Below are 16,838 nucleotides of genomic sequence, written 5' to 3'. Positions count from 1 at the left end.
TCATTGTGGTCGTTCGTTATTTGAAAATCTTATGTCAAATGAGCTTATTCCAGAGTCTAGTTTGAATAAAATGTCAGAAGAACCTCTTTGTTCCAATTGTCAGTTATGTAAGAGTCATGTACTGTAACGCCCCGAAATCTTAACCCAAATTTTGAGGATTTTTTTTCTTTTTGAAATAGCGGAAACAAGTCATACTATAAGGTTAAGCATTCCGGAACATTACAGTGGGGAGCAAACCAAAATCATTTATTTTATTTCAATATCAATGAAAATTAACATCAGAGTTTCTCGAACCATCCCTGGAACAGTAAATCCAAAATCTCGATCGAAACCTCAGCCCGCAACCGCTCATATACTGTATTCATTACCTGAAAAATGATAACTGATTCATTTCGCCGACCCCAATTGTTTTGGTTCATATCGCCCGAAATCTCGATCAAACTCTTTGTTGGTTCATATCGCTGACCCCAATTGTTTTGGGATGGAGGCGTAGTTGTTGTTGTCTATTCGTGCACCTATCAGTTTGTTATGAAACTGATTCATTTCATGGGCAGGTGACGAGTAGGACTTTATAAACGACCGATGACGCGATGCAACTTGGCTCGAGATTTTTTTCTTTCTGTTGGCATCTTGGCTCTGTGTTTTGGGTTTTCTTTAGATTTTTGGATTGTGGGAAGCATGCTTATTTTTGTAATTAACTGCAATTTCTATTAATTATCTATTGTTTTGTTCCTCACTTCCTTTTAAGAACTGTTTTATGGATGATGATGATTTTAAAGCTAATGTGACCAAAATTTATCAACTTATGTTTCTTTCTAAATTGCTTTTGCTGTCGATTTTAAAAATAAAAATCCTAATCTTTGAAGAGTTTTTCATCAATGGTTTCGAATCACAAGTTAAAATTTTGGGGCATTACACCAGGCACGTCGAGGCAGTCTTTTTTTGAAAAATTATGATTTTCGAGCCAACCGTAGTCCGAATTCCGAAAAGTAAAATATTATTACCCTCAGACCTTCGAGACGCATCTAACGATATATAATTTGAATTTCGCCTCTGAAATTTGTTAAAAAATAACCCGATTTTTGCTTGAATTAAAAGGTTGAAAATAAAACTTTTTCTCATATTTTAAGTGTGCTCATTTAGGCCTTATCGATGAGACCTGGGCCAAGCCTAGACTCAAAAGCATCGGCCTAAAATCGAGAATCTACCAATTTTTCCTCTATACTTAGCCAAATTTTCGAAAAATCTCAAAATAACTAAGTGTGAAAATACGCAATATTATATTTAGCCCCAAGTGGCTTGTGTGATTGTGTTTTTTATTGACCCATTGTTCTTGATTATGTAGTGTTCTTGTATGACCATAAGAGGCACCCACTTGTACTCTTTTTCTAGTTTCATTACAAAAGGAATATCTAAAGAAGAAGAGGAATATGGTTTGTGTGTGTTTCTATGGACAAACATATTCCTTTACTTTTGAGTTTGCATTGATCTTATTCTAAACACATACTTTAGATCATATATATATATATATATATATATATATATATATATATATATATATATATATATATATATATTGAGCCCTTTCATATTAGATGATTAAGAAAATCAAGAACTTAAAACCAAATGGATTTAAAACATGCACAACAAAGAACTGACAGTTTAAAATACACAGTATAACATACACAATAAAGATCTAACAACATAGTATAAACAACAAAGAACCAACAACATAACATACACCTTCAGTCTGAGAACGATCTGAACCTGTTTTAGGTTCAGATCTGCATCGGAACTGCTTGAGACTGACACATTCTAATGTTTTTTTCTTAAAACCGCCAGTTAACAAAAACAGCATGCCCGATTCTTACCATACATCCAACACCCATGCATTGGGCATAACAGAACACAAAAAAAGAAAAAAAAAGAAGCTGACTAGATCTTAGCCTCACAAAAAAAGAAAAAACAAAAGAAGCTGACTAAATCGCCGCCTCAAAGCATGGTAAAAATCTGCATAATGATTAATCATCTTTTAAGGATTAAATTGATAAAAAAGAAAACAGATTTCAACAAGAAACTAAACCTGAATGTGACCAGACTGTGCATATGAATGTATTTTTCAACATGACACATGTTAAATAGAGTTTCTGAATACATAAAAAAAACTGTATAGATAGGGTTCAGAACATCTGAATCTGATCCTAAATAAAACCCGAATTTGCAACAGCCCACACATTGCATTCTAATGGGTCTCAATCCATGAATCCCAACACGAATATGATTCTTTGACAGTTTCTTTAGTTTTAACTTAAAAACTCAACAGAAATCAGTCATGAACAAAGCAAAAAAAAAAAAAAAATATATATATATATATATATATATATATATATATATATATATATATATATATGCATTTGTTCTTGTTGACTGGCGTTACAGACAAAGGTACCCATTCAAACCAGAACTGAACAACGTGACTAAATTATAAGCAAAACTGACAGAAATCTACGGAAATTATAAAATAACATCACACTAAAACTAACAGCATGCATGTGAGCCAGAAAAATTTATTTCTAACACAGTTTTAATGGCTCAAAAACCATTATGAAATCCGAACCCATACAGGCTGTGATTTCCTCAGCCTGCTGAAACCAAACCCTGTCAATACCAGTTTGGATTTCTTATTCAAGCTATCTTAAACCTATGCGTGGTTTGACCCATGCTAATCCCCTGGTTTAAGGAAGAGAAAATCCCATACCTTGCTGGTTGATTCACGGAGCAAAAGAGGAAGAAGAAGAAGTTGAAGATGACGTTGGGAGTGAACTATAGCCTTTCACACACTGTTCCCTCCCTCAATATTTTTTTATGTGTTCAGCTCTCTTCTCTCGCATAAAATTGGTATTGAGAAGGAGAAGTGTAAAGCCCGTGAAAAAAAAAAAATCGCGTCCGACTCGTGTCAGACACGTGCCCGGTACGTGTCGGACACGAGTCAGGGTCTGACCCCTGTGTCGGGGCCGGATCCGGGCCGGACCCGAGATCAACCCGGACCCGGGTTCTCGAACTCTCGAGAACCTGCGTCTTTTAAAAAGACGCAGGTGTCTCGGGCGAGGGGTAAAACCCTCGCCCCTTCTCTCTCTCCTCTGCTCCGATCTCCCGCCCCTCACGCTGCCGCCGACGATCGGAGACGCCGGCGAGTGATTCCGTCCGGCCGGCCTCCCTGACGATCGACGATCCCTGGGCGTCGACGACTCCCGGTCCTCGCCGCCGCCGCCTGCGACCTTGGTTTCCTCGGTGGCCACCCGTGACCCAGTCGACTGCGCGGGAGCCCCCGTCGTCAGAGCTTTTCGCCGCTTGCATCCACAGCGACCTCGAGCACCGACGAATCGCCGGCGACCTTCGAGCCTTGCCGACCACCCCTTTTCCCCTTGCTGTCTCCTCTTCGCCTCTCACCCTTCGAGCGAGGGTTCCTTGCCATCGGCCGCCCCTCTCTACTCCCCCTTCGTCAGAGGCTGCGCCAGGGACCCCGAGCGTGCCGTCAGCCTCTGCTTCCGTTCGGGGTGCTGCAGCCGCCACCGTTCATCGCCACCGCCTTCCTCGTTCTCCTTGGAGCCTGTGCTGTCGACCTTCCAGCCCCGACAGTCACGACTCCCCTCAGGCGGTCCCGTTGCTACGGTCTTCTGAGGTATAAAACCCTCCCCTCTTCGTTGCTTCTTTTCGTCTATGTGCAGGGTGGATCGACAGGGGGGCTGAGCCCCCTGTCATCACCACTTGTTGGCAGGGGGGGCTAAACCCCCCACTGCCTCCCTTTGTTCTTGGTCGACAGGGGGCTGAGCCTCTGTCGTTGGCTCTTCTTGGCAGGGGGTTCCGCCTCCTGCAACCCTTTTCTTTTTGCTGTTGGACGACAGGGGGGCTGAGCCCCCTGTCGCTTCCTTTTTTGGCAGGGGGTTACCCCCCCCTTGCCTTTTGCTCTTGGTCAACAGGGGGGCTGAGCCCCCTGTCGCCTCTTGTCGGCAGGGGGTTACCTCCCTGCCTTTTTGCAGTGGGTCGGTAGGGGGACTGAGTCCCTCTGCTCTTTTGGTGCCTCTCGGCAGGGGGCTTTGCCCCCTGTCTTTTGTTGCCGGCAGGGGGGCGGGCCCCCTGCCTTCTAGTTGTTTCCCCTGCAGGGGGTGGAGCCCCCCTGCTCTTCTGCTGCTCCTCGGCAGGGGGTGGAGCCCCCCTGCTCTTCTGCTGCTCCTCGGCAGGGGGTTCTGTCCCCCCCCCCCTGCCTCTTGCATTATGCCGGCAGGGGGCGGGGCCTCCCCTGCCTCCTGCGTTGTGCCAGCAGGGGGCGAAGCCTCCCCTGCTTTCTGGTTTTCGAGCAGGGGCTTGCCCTCTGCATCTCCGTGTTCTCTGGCAAGGGGCTCTGCCCCCTTGCCTTGTTCTTGTTGCCGGCAGGGGGCTGCGCCCCTGTCTCGTGTTCTGACAGGGGGTGCTTCCCCCCTGCCTTGTTGTGGCAGGTGTGGCAGGGAGCTTCTGCTCCCTCCCCTGCTTTTCCTTGTGCTAGCAGACAGGGAGCTCCTGCTCCCTGCCTCTGCTGTTGTTGCCAAGCAGGGCTGAGGCCCCTGCCTCTGGCACCCTTGTCTGCAGGATGCAGAGCTCCTGCCTCTGCCTCCTGCAGGCAAGAGGCCTGGTTGCCTTGTTGCTTCTTGTTTATATTCGGCATATGCTAATGTTCTGAGATCTCCAGGTTGAACGGTGGATCCAGCTCGCCCTCTGTGGCTCGAGCTCTTGCTTGCCTACGCTGCATGCGTACGAGGACCCGCAACCCCTTAAGGTAGGGGATTCTTGCGTGAAAGGACAATGAACTGATAAATGCTAAAATAAGGAAGATAACTAAAAGAGGATGATATATGTATACGTATAATATATATACGTATGTCTTTACCTTCAAGGACGCGGTTTCGCGATCCTTGTCCTCTTTACTTTCTTGCACTTTCCTTTCTGTCGCCGCCGCGCTATATGTGCCTAGGATTTTCATTCCTGTCTTTACATTTCATGTCTCTTAACTCAAGGACGCGGTTTCGCGATCCTTGTCCTCCCTACTTTCTCGCACTTACTTTCCTGCTGCCCCGCACTTTGCGCCTTGGCATTTACTTGCTTATGTTTGCCTTGTTCTCCAGGATGCCTGGTCCTCCTTTACGTTCTTGCACTTTACTTCTTGTATTTACTTGTTGCCCCGCGCTTTATGCGCCATGGCTTTGCTTCTGCTTTACTCTTCGTATTTTATTTTCCTGTGCTGCCGTGCTTGCTCTTGCACTTACCTTTTGTATGTATTCGTCCTTACTTTGTTGCTACGCTTCGTGCATATGCCTTGTTCGTGCATGTATCCTATCTTTGTCGCATGCTCCTTTTCCTACTTGTGCTTATTGATCTATCGAGGTGCAACCCCATGCCTCGTGAGTCGTCCTTTACACTCGCGTGGTCAGTATAGGATCTCTTACCTCACGAGTTGCTTACGTGTTTGCCTGCTTGTGCGTTACGATGATCGAGGTATGATCTCATACCTCGTGTGGAGCTTTAGCGTTCTACCCTCGCGGTACGGTTTCGCCCACTGAGTCTTGTCCCTCGTTTTGCCTTTGTATTAGTATGTGCATGTGTTTGCCTCTTGTCAGCTTGCACTCCCTGCGTGCAACTTCGAATGTATAGTGTATATCGTTTCACTTGGCTTACAAGCCACAACACGCTCTTATGCACTTCAGTTCTCAAAAGACATCGTCTTAGGTGCGATCCTATTTTCAGGAATGTATAGCTTGTAAAGTGATAGTGGCCAGATCTCCCAAACCGATGCATTCGGGATAGGTGTGTTACAACCTTAGTTCACCTATTCGATATGACTCAGATAGCCTGGTTTAGAAGCCTGTGCACGAGTAGGGGCGGGAATCCTAGCAAGGTACTTGCGCCATCACTAGATCGGCGTTACCTCACCTCTGATACAAGACCTAGTTTCTAGGCCTTTCTGGTTCAATCGAGATTGTAGTGCCTTCCTTTGTGAAGGTATTGTTGGATCTCTTACGAAGGATCCATGTTCCTCCTCTTGTAGTTGTACCCTTAGTCACATACGATATGTTTGGGCTACGAGAGCAGAACGAGAGGTCTACAGTAACCTCTAAGCGTGTATTGACACATTAAGCTAATCCTGTTATGTTGCTTTCGCCTAATAGGCGGGTTGCTCGCAATTGTCTAAAGGACCCGAGCACGATCAGTTGGAACTGAAATGAGTTCACTGCGGGTTTCTATAAAGTAGAAGCTTTGGGATTTCCTGCGAGAGATCCATACCCCTCTTATCGTGGTTGTACTTTTGAACAGGTACGTTGCGTACTACGATGAGTAGGATGAGAAGCCTATGTCTGCCTCGAACATGCAATGGCATGTGTTTGAGATCACAAGAGTGATGTTTCTACCCTCACTGAGGATTGACCCCCTTTTCATCGTGATTGTATATGTGAATAGTTACGATGCGTACTGCTGTGAGTAAGATGTGAATTGTGTGCTTGTCTCGAACGCGCAATGGCGCGTATAACTCACCTAAATAATAATCATGCGCCTTCACAGGCAAGATGCTCGATTGGGTTGAAAGACCAGAGCATGAGAATGTGACGGCGGTTAAGAAACCCTCCGTCGTGCTCATTCGGGACGGTTCATCAAGAAAGAGGATGGATGGTACAAAACTCCGATGGACAGTCATATATGGCAATCTCGGGCAAAGATCCGACCTTCCCCAGTCATCGGAGGTTAGGGGAAATCCTTCGGGCCACTTCTGCAGAAGTACGGATGCGCATCTATTGGGCCTTTGTTTGCCTTTGGGGATTTACTCTCTTGGTCACAGACCGTCCCCTTAGGAAGCGGACTCAGTCAGTCATTCGGGGTATAATAAAATACATAGCATAATGGACCCCCGAATCGATCTCGGCTGTTTCTACGTTTTGCCTTGTGCGTACCCACAACGGCCTGCTCAGTAATGAGACAAGATATAACTTATACACATGATCGTGAGATACACATGTTGTGATGTGCTTTGCTTGCTTGCTTGTTAGCTCGGTAGTTCGGTATGCTATTCGTTGAGCTAGGTACACCCGTCGAGGCGTTACCCTTGTTGGTTAAACTGCTTACGCAGTTCCTTGCTTGGTAATAACTAGCTTCTCATACTAGTTGATTGCTTATCTTATATTGCTTAGGAATTGCTTGTGATGCAATAGCGTGTGCCTCACAATTAATGTAATCACTTGTCGATGGACTGAGCCATCCTATGGTACTTGGATGTATTACGAGTGTTGTTATGAATACCTGTCTGATGAAATTGCTTTGCTTGGCTGGTGGATAGAGTTAGTTACTCTTCACCTATTATATTTATGAGATTGCTATAGTTGTCTGTTCAGCACTCTGATCCTTCCTGCTCTTTTACGTAGCTGTCTGCTTTACTAGAGCTTTGCTTACTCCACAACACATTTGGTTAGATCTGCTAGTCTTGCTTGTTTCTGCTTGAGCTAGCGTTTATCTTACTTATTGCAGCTTCTGCTCTTTCTTGTCCTTTGCACCCCTACTAGTCTGTTGTGTGACTGACCCATTTCCATGGGCAGGTGGTGAACAGGTTGAGACAGCTTGCGATGGCATGATGATGTGATGCATTCAAGGCAATGCTCTTTCCTGACGTTGCGCTCCTGGGGACTCTTTTGATAGATGGTACAATGTTTCTTTGAAAGTATCTCTTTCGATTATAACTCTGCATTTCTAAAACTGTACTACCAAAATGTGGTTCTTCTTTAATTTCAATAAAATATATATTTGAACTGCAAATCGGTTTGTAAGGGGGAATCTGTTTTTGGTTGTAATGTGCTCAAGGTCTAGGGACTTGTTGTTTTGAACCTGATTTTCCGCTGAACTTCTGTTTTAAACTCTGACAAATGATTGATTTCAAAGCTTTCAACCTTTTCATAAAAGGTTTCAAGTCCATGATTTTGGGGCGTTACAAGAAGGCTAACATGAGTTATATAAAACAATAGGGACTCCCATAGGAGGTCGACCCTTATGTTTTTAATAATAGAAAGCCTTCTATTTCCTTATGGAAATAGAAGTCTTTCTAAATCAAACTCTTATATATATATACTATATATATATTATCTAGTTATTATCCTATCTTTAATATATATATATTTTTAAATAAATTTATCTTATCATACATGGATTATGGATCTTTGGCAATGAGTCCAAGATCTATATTATAGTTGGATCATTGATCTTGGCATCGGATCCAAGATCTATATTTTAACTAGATCATGGATCTTGGTAAGTGGTCCAAGATCCATATCACAAATGGATCATGGATCTTGGCAATGGATCCAAGATCCATATCAAGATTCACATCACTTCAACCACTCTATACCCACATATATATATATATCAATTTAGTTAATAATAATATATTTATTAGATAAAAAAGTACATTTTTTTAAATTTTAAATTAGGCAAAATTTGCGAGATATTACATAATGTCAGCCACTATTTTTATTATATATATATTGTTTTAATTTTAGACATCAAAATATTATTATTTAAATAAAAATTATATTTATTAAATTTAAAAATAGTGAAAAAATTGCAAGAAATTACAAGGACTCCACCCTTTTCTTTTATATGTTACAATGCTGGTGAAACTTGTATAGGGTTTCCATAGCTCCTTAATACTGATCCGATCTTGCACATATCTGTGTTAATTGTCAATTGGATGTTTTTTGCTTGACCTTTTTATTTCTGGTGATTTATCAGTTTTTTTGCTGCATTTGCCTGCCTTGGTTCTGAAACCCCTTCCATCTATGCCATTTAATATTGAGTTCTGTCACAGTGTTTTGATGATAAGACTTTACATATTTCCTATGAAATGTTGCCTTCTCTTTGTTGGCGATAAGCCAAGGAATGAACCTAACACCTTCAAGATGAGCCAATCACCAAATTCTTCTCTTTTTTTTAATTGAGATTGATTTGATTATAGGACCTGTAGTCCAAGACAATATAAAGCATAACAATATAATGTTTGATTAACTCAGATTTTTGATGCAAGACCAAACAAGGGATTTTCAGACTTTCCTTCTGAGATTAATATCAGAACCATGAAAGATGGGGATCTGAAATATAATGTTTTAATTCCTAATATCTCTGCTGGGGCCATAGGGGATCCATCCAAATGTCCTTGTTGGAGGCATACAAATGCTCAAGTCTTCTACACTTCTTACAGCTTTTTAAATTTTTTGAATGAACACGATGTTGCATTTGCAGGCAAAGCGGCTCAAGGCCATTATGATGGCCGCAGCAGAACTTGCAGCATTACGTCTTAGTGACTATCCTCCAAGTCAAATGGGAGGCATCAGCATTGATCAGAAGAACCGTGTGTTTCATCTTCTTGATAAAAATGAGGATGGCAGGATAAGTAGTGAGGAACTTAAAGAAGTGATGGAGGAGCTTGGAGCTGATAGGGAGGACGCCATGGAGCTAATGCAGCTTATTGATGCAAACAGTGATGGGTCTTTAAGCTCTGATGAATTTGATTGGTTTCAGACACAGGTAAATGTTAGTGCTATCAGAAAGTTTGTTAGTTTCAGGCAGATCTAGGCACTAAACGCATGCACACACTTCCCACATGACATATCTCATGTAGAAGAAAACCTAATATTTATACAAAATCCCTTGCCAGGGCGTAACTAAGATTACTTTTTAACCCATCAATGCCCTCTATTACCAAAACAGCCTTATCCATTAAACTCAAAATAAGGTCAATAAGGATGTCATTTTCTGGATATGGGTAGTGATTATGGTCTGTTGCCTAAATTTCTGTAGGTTTTAAGTTCTTTGACAGACTAGAGATGAAGGAATATGCATTCCGCTGTCCTGTTTTAGAGTAGTAGGATGGAGAGGGAAGGAAACTAAATTCACCTTGGTACTGAGGACAATTTTGTTAGACTTTGATAGTTCATAAGCTTGAGCACAGTTCCTTTTAACTTCTGCATTTTCGAACCCTCAACCAATGTGTAAATTGTGTGTGCCCTATAACAGGTAACATTATCAAGTCAGTTATTCCAGATAAAGAGTTATCATTGGGATTGTGTGTTATGTAGGATAGAGCTTCCATTAGGAGACTTTATGTCTTGCAAGTTCATCACTGAGATTGATGACCTTTTCAAATGAACATGCTATTGCTGTGTTTTCTATAATGAATATTCTCTCTGGGAGTGCATGGTTCGGGACCTTTGAGCATGTGCTATAGTCATAACGCTGATGTCATGAACGCTAGGGTATTAGCTTGAGCGAAATAGTGAAGTGTCACAGAACCCAAGACAACCAAAAGACAAACAAAAAGTGACTAAAAGCAAAAACATGATTCATTTAGCCCCAAAATAAAGAACAACATATTTGAATATTCACAAGAACACCAAGAAATAAAATAAATAATTTTTAGTAATACCAAAAATATACAAAAAGTACAAATCAATCTCACTACAAAACACTCAAGCATACACCTTATGTGCATCCATCCAAAACAAATGCACACAACCACTGATATATATATATATATATATATGTAGAGAGAGAGAGAGAGAGAGAGAGAGAGAGAGAGAGAGAGAGAGAGTAACGACCCCAACTCATCCCCATTGAAAAGTATATTTTTTTTAAAACAATTGCAGAAACTACAACCCAAGGATCTGAGGCCTCACAGACTTAACAACATTTCAAACCACAAGAGATCTCTACATTGAACCATCCAATCAAAATAACTAACTTTATTAATAAAAAATCGAAGTCTGAGAATAGAATTAAATTAAAGTATAAAATCCTAAAGCCACACTGTCCAAGAATAACATAAGTAAGTCACGCGATCTTGTAGACTCCCTGATGCAGTCATTTTCATCACAGAGCTACAAGTCATGTGAAAAAACATACGAAGTACTGGGTAAGAATCAAAGATTTTTTGTACGGATTTCTCTAAAGATCCAAATAGGCAAGAAAAAACATAAATCAAATTGATGCAAGTTTTAAGAGGAACATAACTACAATAATCTCATTATTAAATTATCATCCAAGCTTTTAAAAACAATTATCATGTAATAACAATATCTCACATGAAACAAAACAAATAAGAATGCATGAACTAATGCAAAACAGTAAATATGCATGATTCCAATGCACATGCATGAATAACTTATTAAGTTATTATCAGAGTTCTCTTTTGCATGCATGTCCCTATTAAATGCATGCAAATTTAATTTCACTTTTCATTAAAACCTGAGGATTCTCATGTAATGTTAAATGGCGTCTTACTAGACCTGTAGTACTCATTTTAAAAAGCATTAGGTGAAGCTATATGAATATGAAAAACAGAATTCGGTAGTGTTCTTGTTCAGTGATGTGATAAAGCTTTCCTTTTGAAATGTGCGATCCTACATGATAGATTCCCATGTAATAAGAATCAATATAACACCCCAAATTTTTTAACCTTAATTATAGTTCAAATATTGAAGTTTCGAGACCAATTTTTTTTTTATAAGTATAAGTAAATCAGATCTTATAATGCAAAAACGATTTTTAAAAATGGTTAAGACTTTGGGCACGGTTACACTAAAGATAACAATAAAATCAAAATGTACGAAGATATCCACATTTCAAACCACGTACAATATAAGACTGAAATATGAAGAGTTTTAATTTCATTTCAAATCAGAGTATGAAAAAATACTTCAGTCTCTACATGATCAAGTACTTAAAACGAAAAGATCATGAATACCAAGATCGCAAGGTAAGAGTGGACCCTCGAGGATGCAGCTCGACCAGCCCTTCGCTCCAACTATTCATCATACTTTACCTGCATTACCTGTCCTCCAGAAAACGGGGTCAGACTTGCTAAAGTCTGGTAAAACAATCAAAACTCAAACTTAAAGAAAACATATCAAGCATTTAAAGGTAAAGATATATTATTCATCCATCGTCAAGTGATAGACAAGGGAACAACGTCCTATGAGTCATTCATTTCAAGCATTCGAACATAAAGCATTTAAAAGCATTTCATCACTTAATATTCTATTCAACCTTAACTCACGTAATAAAGCATAATCTATATGCATTCAAGTCATACAAGTCATCGCATATATATATATATATATATATATATATATATATATATATATATATATATATATATAAAGACATTCAGATCATTGCATCATTTTTATATGCATTCATAATTCTTATAAACAATAAGTCAAATCACATTTGACCATTCCAACGTGAAACACACACGTACCTTATAAGTAATTTAGTTAGATATTCATGATACATATGTGTGATATATTTACTTAGACAATCATAATGCAATCATTTGCAATGAAACTATGTAGGCGTGATGTATCATTCACCTAATAAATCAAAACTAGTCATTTGTAGGCGTGATGTATCATTCACCTATACGCTAACATAAATGTCACAATCATAACCTCATATCAAGATCTAAAATCAATAAGGATCTGATTATCATATCTGAGTTCAATATATAATCATGCTATAATAGAAAAGCCAAATCTATAAATTCATAACTGGTTATCTCAATTAACTCAGAAGATAATCACAATTCATCATAACATTTCATTTATTCATAATAAAGATTTACAAAATCCACATCGGATCACCTGGTCTGGAAAATATACAACCTCACAAGGAGTTACCGCTCTAGACGGATGGTCTGCCTGGTCTTGGACAATGCACTTCCTCATAGGAATATACCGTCTTCGCGGGCTACCCGCTCTTGGACAATGCACTTCCTCACAGAGACTTACCGCTCCAGCCGGATTACCTGATCTGGTCATGCACATCCTCAGAGAATCTTTTGGGAACAATTCCTCAATGAGTACCATATTCAGTGAAAACTAGTGTGATACATGCATCAATATAATTGACCACTCTCAGGGTCGATAGCCATCAATACGGGCATAAGCATGTATATAATCAAAGCATCACATCATACATCACTTCATATGATATTAAAATTATAAAATCACACATTTAACCAATAAGGCTTCATGAACCAAAGTTCAATATTGAACTTAAACATTTATCGCATGCATTCATAATTTCATATCACTTGATATTTAAATCATATCATATAGAAGCATATTATCCTACGCATCATATCATCGTCACAAAGAACATTGCACTTTGTAAATTGAACCTCGAAAAATGCGTAAACAAAACATGAGTTCTATGCATGCATACGTGAACATGCACATTTCATAATACAAAACAACTAAACCTTAACATACATAACTCCTATGTAGTTCGAGATTTGCACACACGATAAGTCATGCATTTTTCATCACATGAATCGATATATCACCTTAGATATAATTGTGTAAGAGTTGGTCAAAATCTTATTGACCATCCTACCGTACATCGTACGCATATATTTCTCAAGCAAACAAGACATACAAGTTTAAAACAATTTATGACATTCGCATGCATTCTTCTATACAAGAATAAATAAGTCCATCATATGACAAGACAATATATATAACATTTACATTATGCATCGAACACGACTTATACATATCCATAGTAGTTATATGTGCACCATATATCAAATTCATACAAACACACAAAGCAACATAGTATGCGCAAACCAAAGTATGATGACACACATTACGTATATATTATACATTTATAAGTGCACGGGTATTCAAACACACACACAGATGTACCTGCAACAAACACACTTCATATTCCGCTAACTACAAATGACAAGCATGATCTCCGAATTACAATCACAAGAGTCGTAGATATCCATAACTAAGTGAAGTGTGTGAGCATAACTTATATTTGCAATTCATTTAAATATTGAGTGCAACGACATCATGCTTACACAATTAGTGTCTAAACATGCTCTCTACAAGTTCAGTTAAGGTATCTTACCTTAATAATGTGAAGAACAATGAATTGAAACTCAAAAGATCGAGGAGTTTTGAAGTCCGCAAAGACCGTTACACAAGCAATACAACGAACCCTGAACCCTTCGTGTGCGATCGCAAATGCCAAAAACTAAAAAAATGCCAATTATAACAAGATTAGCCAAAAATAGCAAATTACCCTATAAATCATTACCAAGAGTCAAATAACACACAAATACACTCTAATAATTTATAAATTCCATCAAAAATATATTTAAATATAATATATATATATAGTGATTTATAGTTCAAAATAGTTCTATAAATGCAAATTATACCCTGATTGGCTTGAATGAACAAATGAATATGTAATAAATAAATAAATAAAATTCAAAAACTAGAAACACATTTCTAATTTGAAGATAAAAAAGTGAGTTCTTTATTTATTAATAATCCTTAAAAATTATGGGTTTTACAATCAAAGGCTGTGGTTATACTTTTTTAGTTCAATAAGAATTAGGTGAACATGCAAATTTGCAGACTTGCCTTTATTCTAAACCATAATGAGTGGTTTCTCAATCTGTGATGTGATATGACAATTACTTGTTTCTTTCTCTGCAGTTACTCCCATAAAGACTTAATTTAATCAGTCTGATATATCAGTGGCCATGATGATTTCTTGGTCATTTTGTATGTGGTCTATTTTTTTTCCTTTTTCCCCCTTAATGAAGTTGTTTCATGAGCAGCTCTATCTCAAGACAGAACAGATAAGGTAGGCAGGCCAGTGAAATTATTATTTGTGCTGCCATGTGTGTTCTTATTCAGATGAATGCTTGCACAGGTAATTGATTTTTCCCCTTGTGCAATTCAACTGCTGTTTACTAGACTTGCATGTAAATTGAACAGGTCCAGACGTTGCGTCATTTGAAGGACAATGATGATCAATACAGAAACCTGCTTGGTGAGAAACTTCAAATGTCAGAAATCACTGTGTAGGCATGAAGATGTTGCCAGGATTTTTAGATTGCACTAAGAAAGCTTGTCTCTATGTTCCCTGATCAAGTTGAGTCCATGGGCTAACATGCCACGAGAAAGATAAAATCTTAATTTATGTAAATTAAGATAGCATTCATGTACTTATGTGCATACAATTTCCTTGTTTTTTCTGTTTACCATGTTTATGTTGGGAATATGGGTCATGAATGCGGGTCCAGATTTAGAGATCCAAATCTGTATGTGGTGTGTGTAATATGTTTCATTCTACTGAGGGCAATTTTGTCCTTTCCTCATGTTATTAATATTATATACCTGAGATAACATATAATTGCTGGACGTCCCTTAGCCTCCAAGTCTTCTCTCTCTCTCACCTCATCATGTTGCTGGAGTTGGTTGTACAGGACACATTTTTAGGCTGATTTTCACATGGTATCAGAGCCCTATAGAGGTGAGTTTCATTATATTTTGGCTGCAATCTTCCGCTTTTTCAAGAAATATCTCCTCTCCATATTCTCTTTCTCCTTCTTTCTTCCTCTCATTATTAAATCTTGTTTTTCTTCTTAAATCCCTTTTTCTTTAAATATTGTTTCTCTTTTGTTTAGATCTATTTTCCCTCTAGTTTCCTTTCAAATCTGAGTTTTATTCAGATATCCCGATCGTTCCCAGATCTGATCATCATTCAGGTCAGATCAGCATCCAGATATGACCAGCATTCCGTCCTCCCTTTCTCAAAATGTATATATATGTTGGGTGACATCGTTAAAAAAAAAACAAAAACAAATTTGTATACCCTGATTGAACGTGGGTGTATCTGATCTCTGGTCACCTCTTTATATCTGACCGCCTTAAAAAAAAATGTATGGCTGATGACCTGTCCAGATCAGAGATCTGATTTTATTTTTCCTCATTATTTCATTTATTTTCTTGTAAATTCCTTTTTATCTTCCTCATCACTTCTTCCTCCTCTCTCAATGCTTCTTTAGCCACTTGGTTACCAAAAAACTCTACCGGGGAGAAACAAATTATTATTTTTCTTTGCAGTCATGATTTAATGGAACACCTTGATGAGCCGATTCTCACGCCTTCTCAAATATGTTTTCTAAACTTCCTCACAGGACGACAAGAGGGAGTCTCATCAACCAGTGGTAACTTTCATAACACCTTCCTTTCGTAAAGTACTACATATTCCCTTTGGTGATCAAGTGAAAGAGTTGTGGAACACCATGCACAAGTGGTACTAAGAGATTTTCACTCCAAAGGTGCACTAACTGGATTTGAAAAGAGGGAATGTCATAAAGTACCTCAACAAAATTAAAGCTATTGTGGATCAACTTGCAGCAATAGTGTATTAACTCCAACTTATCCTCGTGAAATGTAATTTTTTTTAAACAATTGCGAAAACCAAAACCCAAGGATTTGGGGTCTCAGAGACTTGACAACTACCAAATTAAGTGATCTTACATTGAATCAACCAACGAATAACCAACTTAATTAATTAATAAATAAATATCATATAACAGAAATAAAATAATATATGAAATCCAGAGCTACACTGTTAAAATTAACACAAATAAGTCATGCAATCTCGCATGCATAAGTAGGAAAGGTCATTAACATGTATTAGTTCCACAAGACAAGTCGACTATTATCAAGATTATCGTATTTTCAGCCGTGGATGCTTTAGGAAAATTGACATAACAAAAGGAAAATAAAAAATCGTCACTCTCTCTCTCTCTATATATATATCTTTTTTGAAACAAATTTTCTTTTTTCTCATTAAATATTTATAAATAAATTGAGTTATACCTATTTCTTCCCCGTTCGAACCTAGAGAGGAACCTGTACCTTGGATAAAAAACAGAAATTACTAAAAAATATTTGACG

At 38.8% G+C, this 16,838-nt stretch overlaps 1 protein-coding gene across 1 annotated transcript in view; it reads left to right on the top strand.

The window, feature by feature from the left end:
- The window catches only part of CRSH (Ca2+-activated RelA/spot-like protein), a 56,649-nt gene extending 41,342 nt beyond the window's left edge, over positions 1-15,307 (top strand). Inside the window, exons 3-4 of the mRNA XM_090018933.1 lie at positions 9,310-9,594; positions 14,865-15,307. Of these exons, the coding sequence (XP_089875059.1) occupies positions 9,310-9,594; positions 14,865-14,954 (375 nt within the window). The 3' untranslated portion in view covers positions 14,955-15,307. The remainder of the gene's footprint in view (positions 1-9,309; positions 9,595-14,864) is intronic.
- The last annotated feature ends 1,531 nt before the right edge of the window (positions 15,308-16,838 follow it).

The sequence above is a fragment of the Nuphar pumila genome, chromosome 10 (genome assembly GCF_984573655.1).
Source record: "Nuphar pumila chromosome 10, dmNupPumi1.hap1.1, whole genome shotgun sequence".
Lineage (NCBI taxonomy): Eukaryota > Viridiplantae > Streptophyta > Magnoliopsida > Nymphaeales > Nymphaeaceae > Nuphar > Nuphar pumila.
This window is presented reverse-complemented; position numbering and strand designations above follow the sequence as displayed.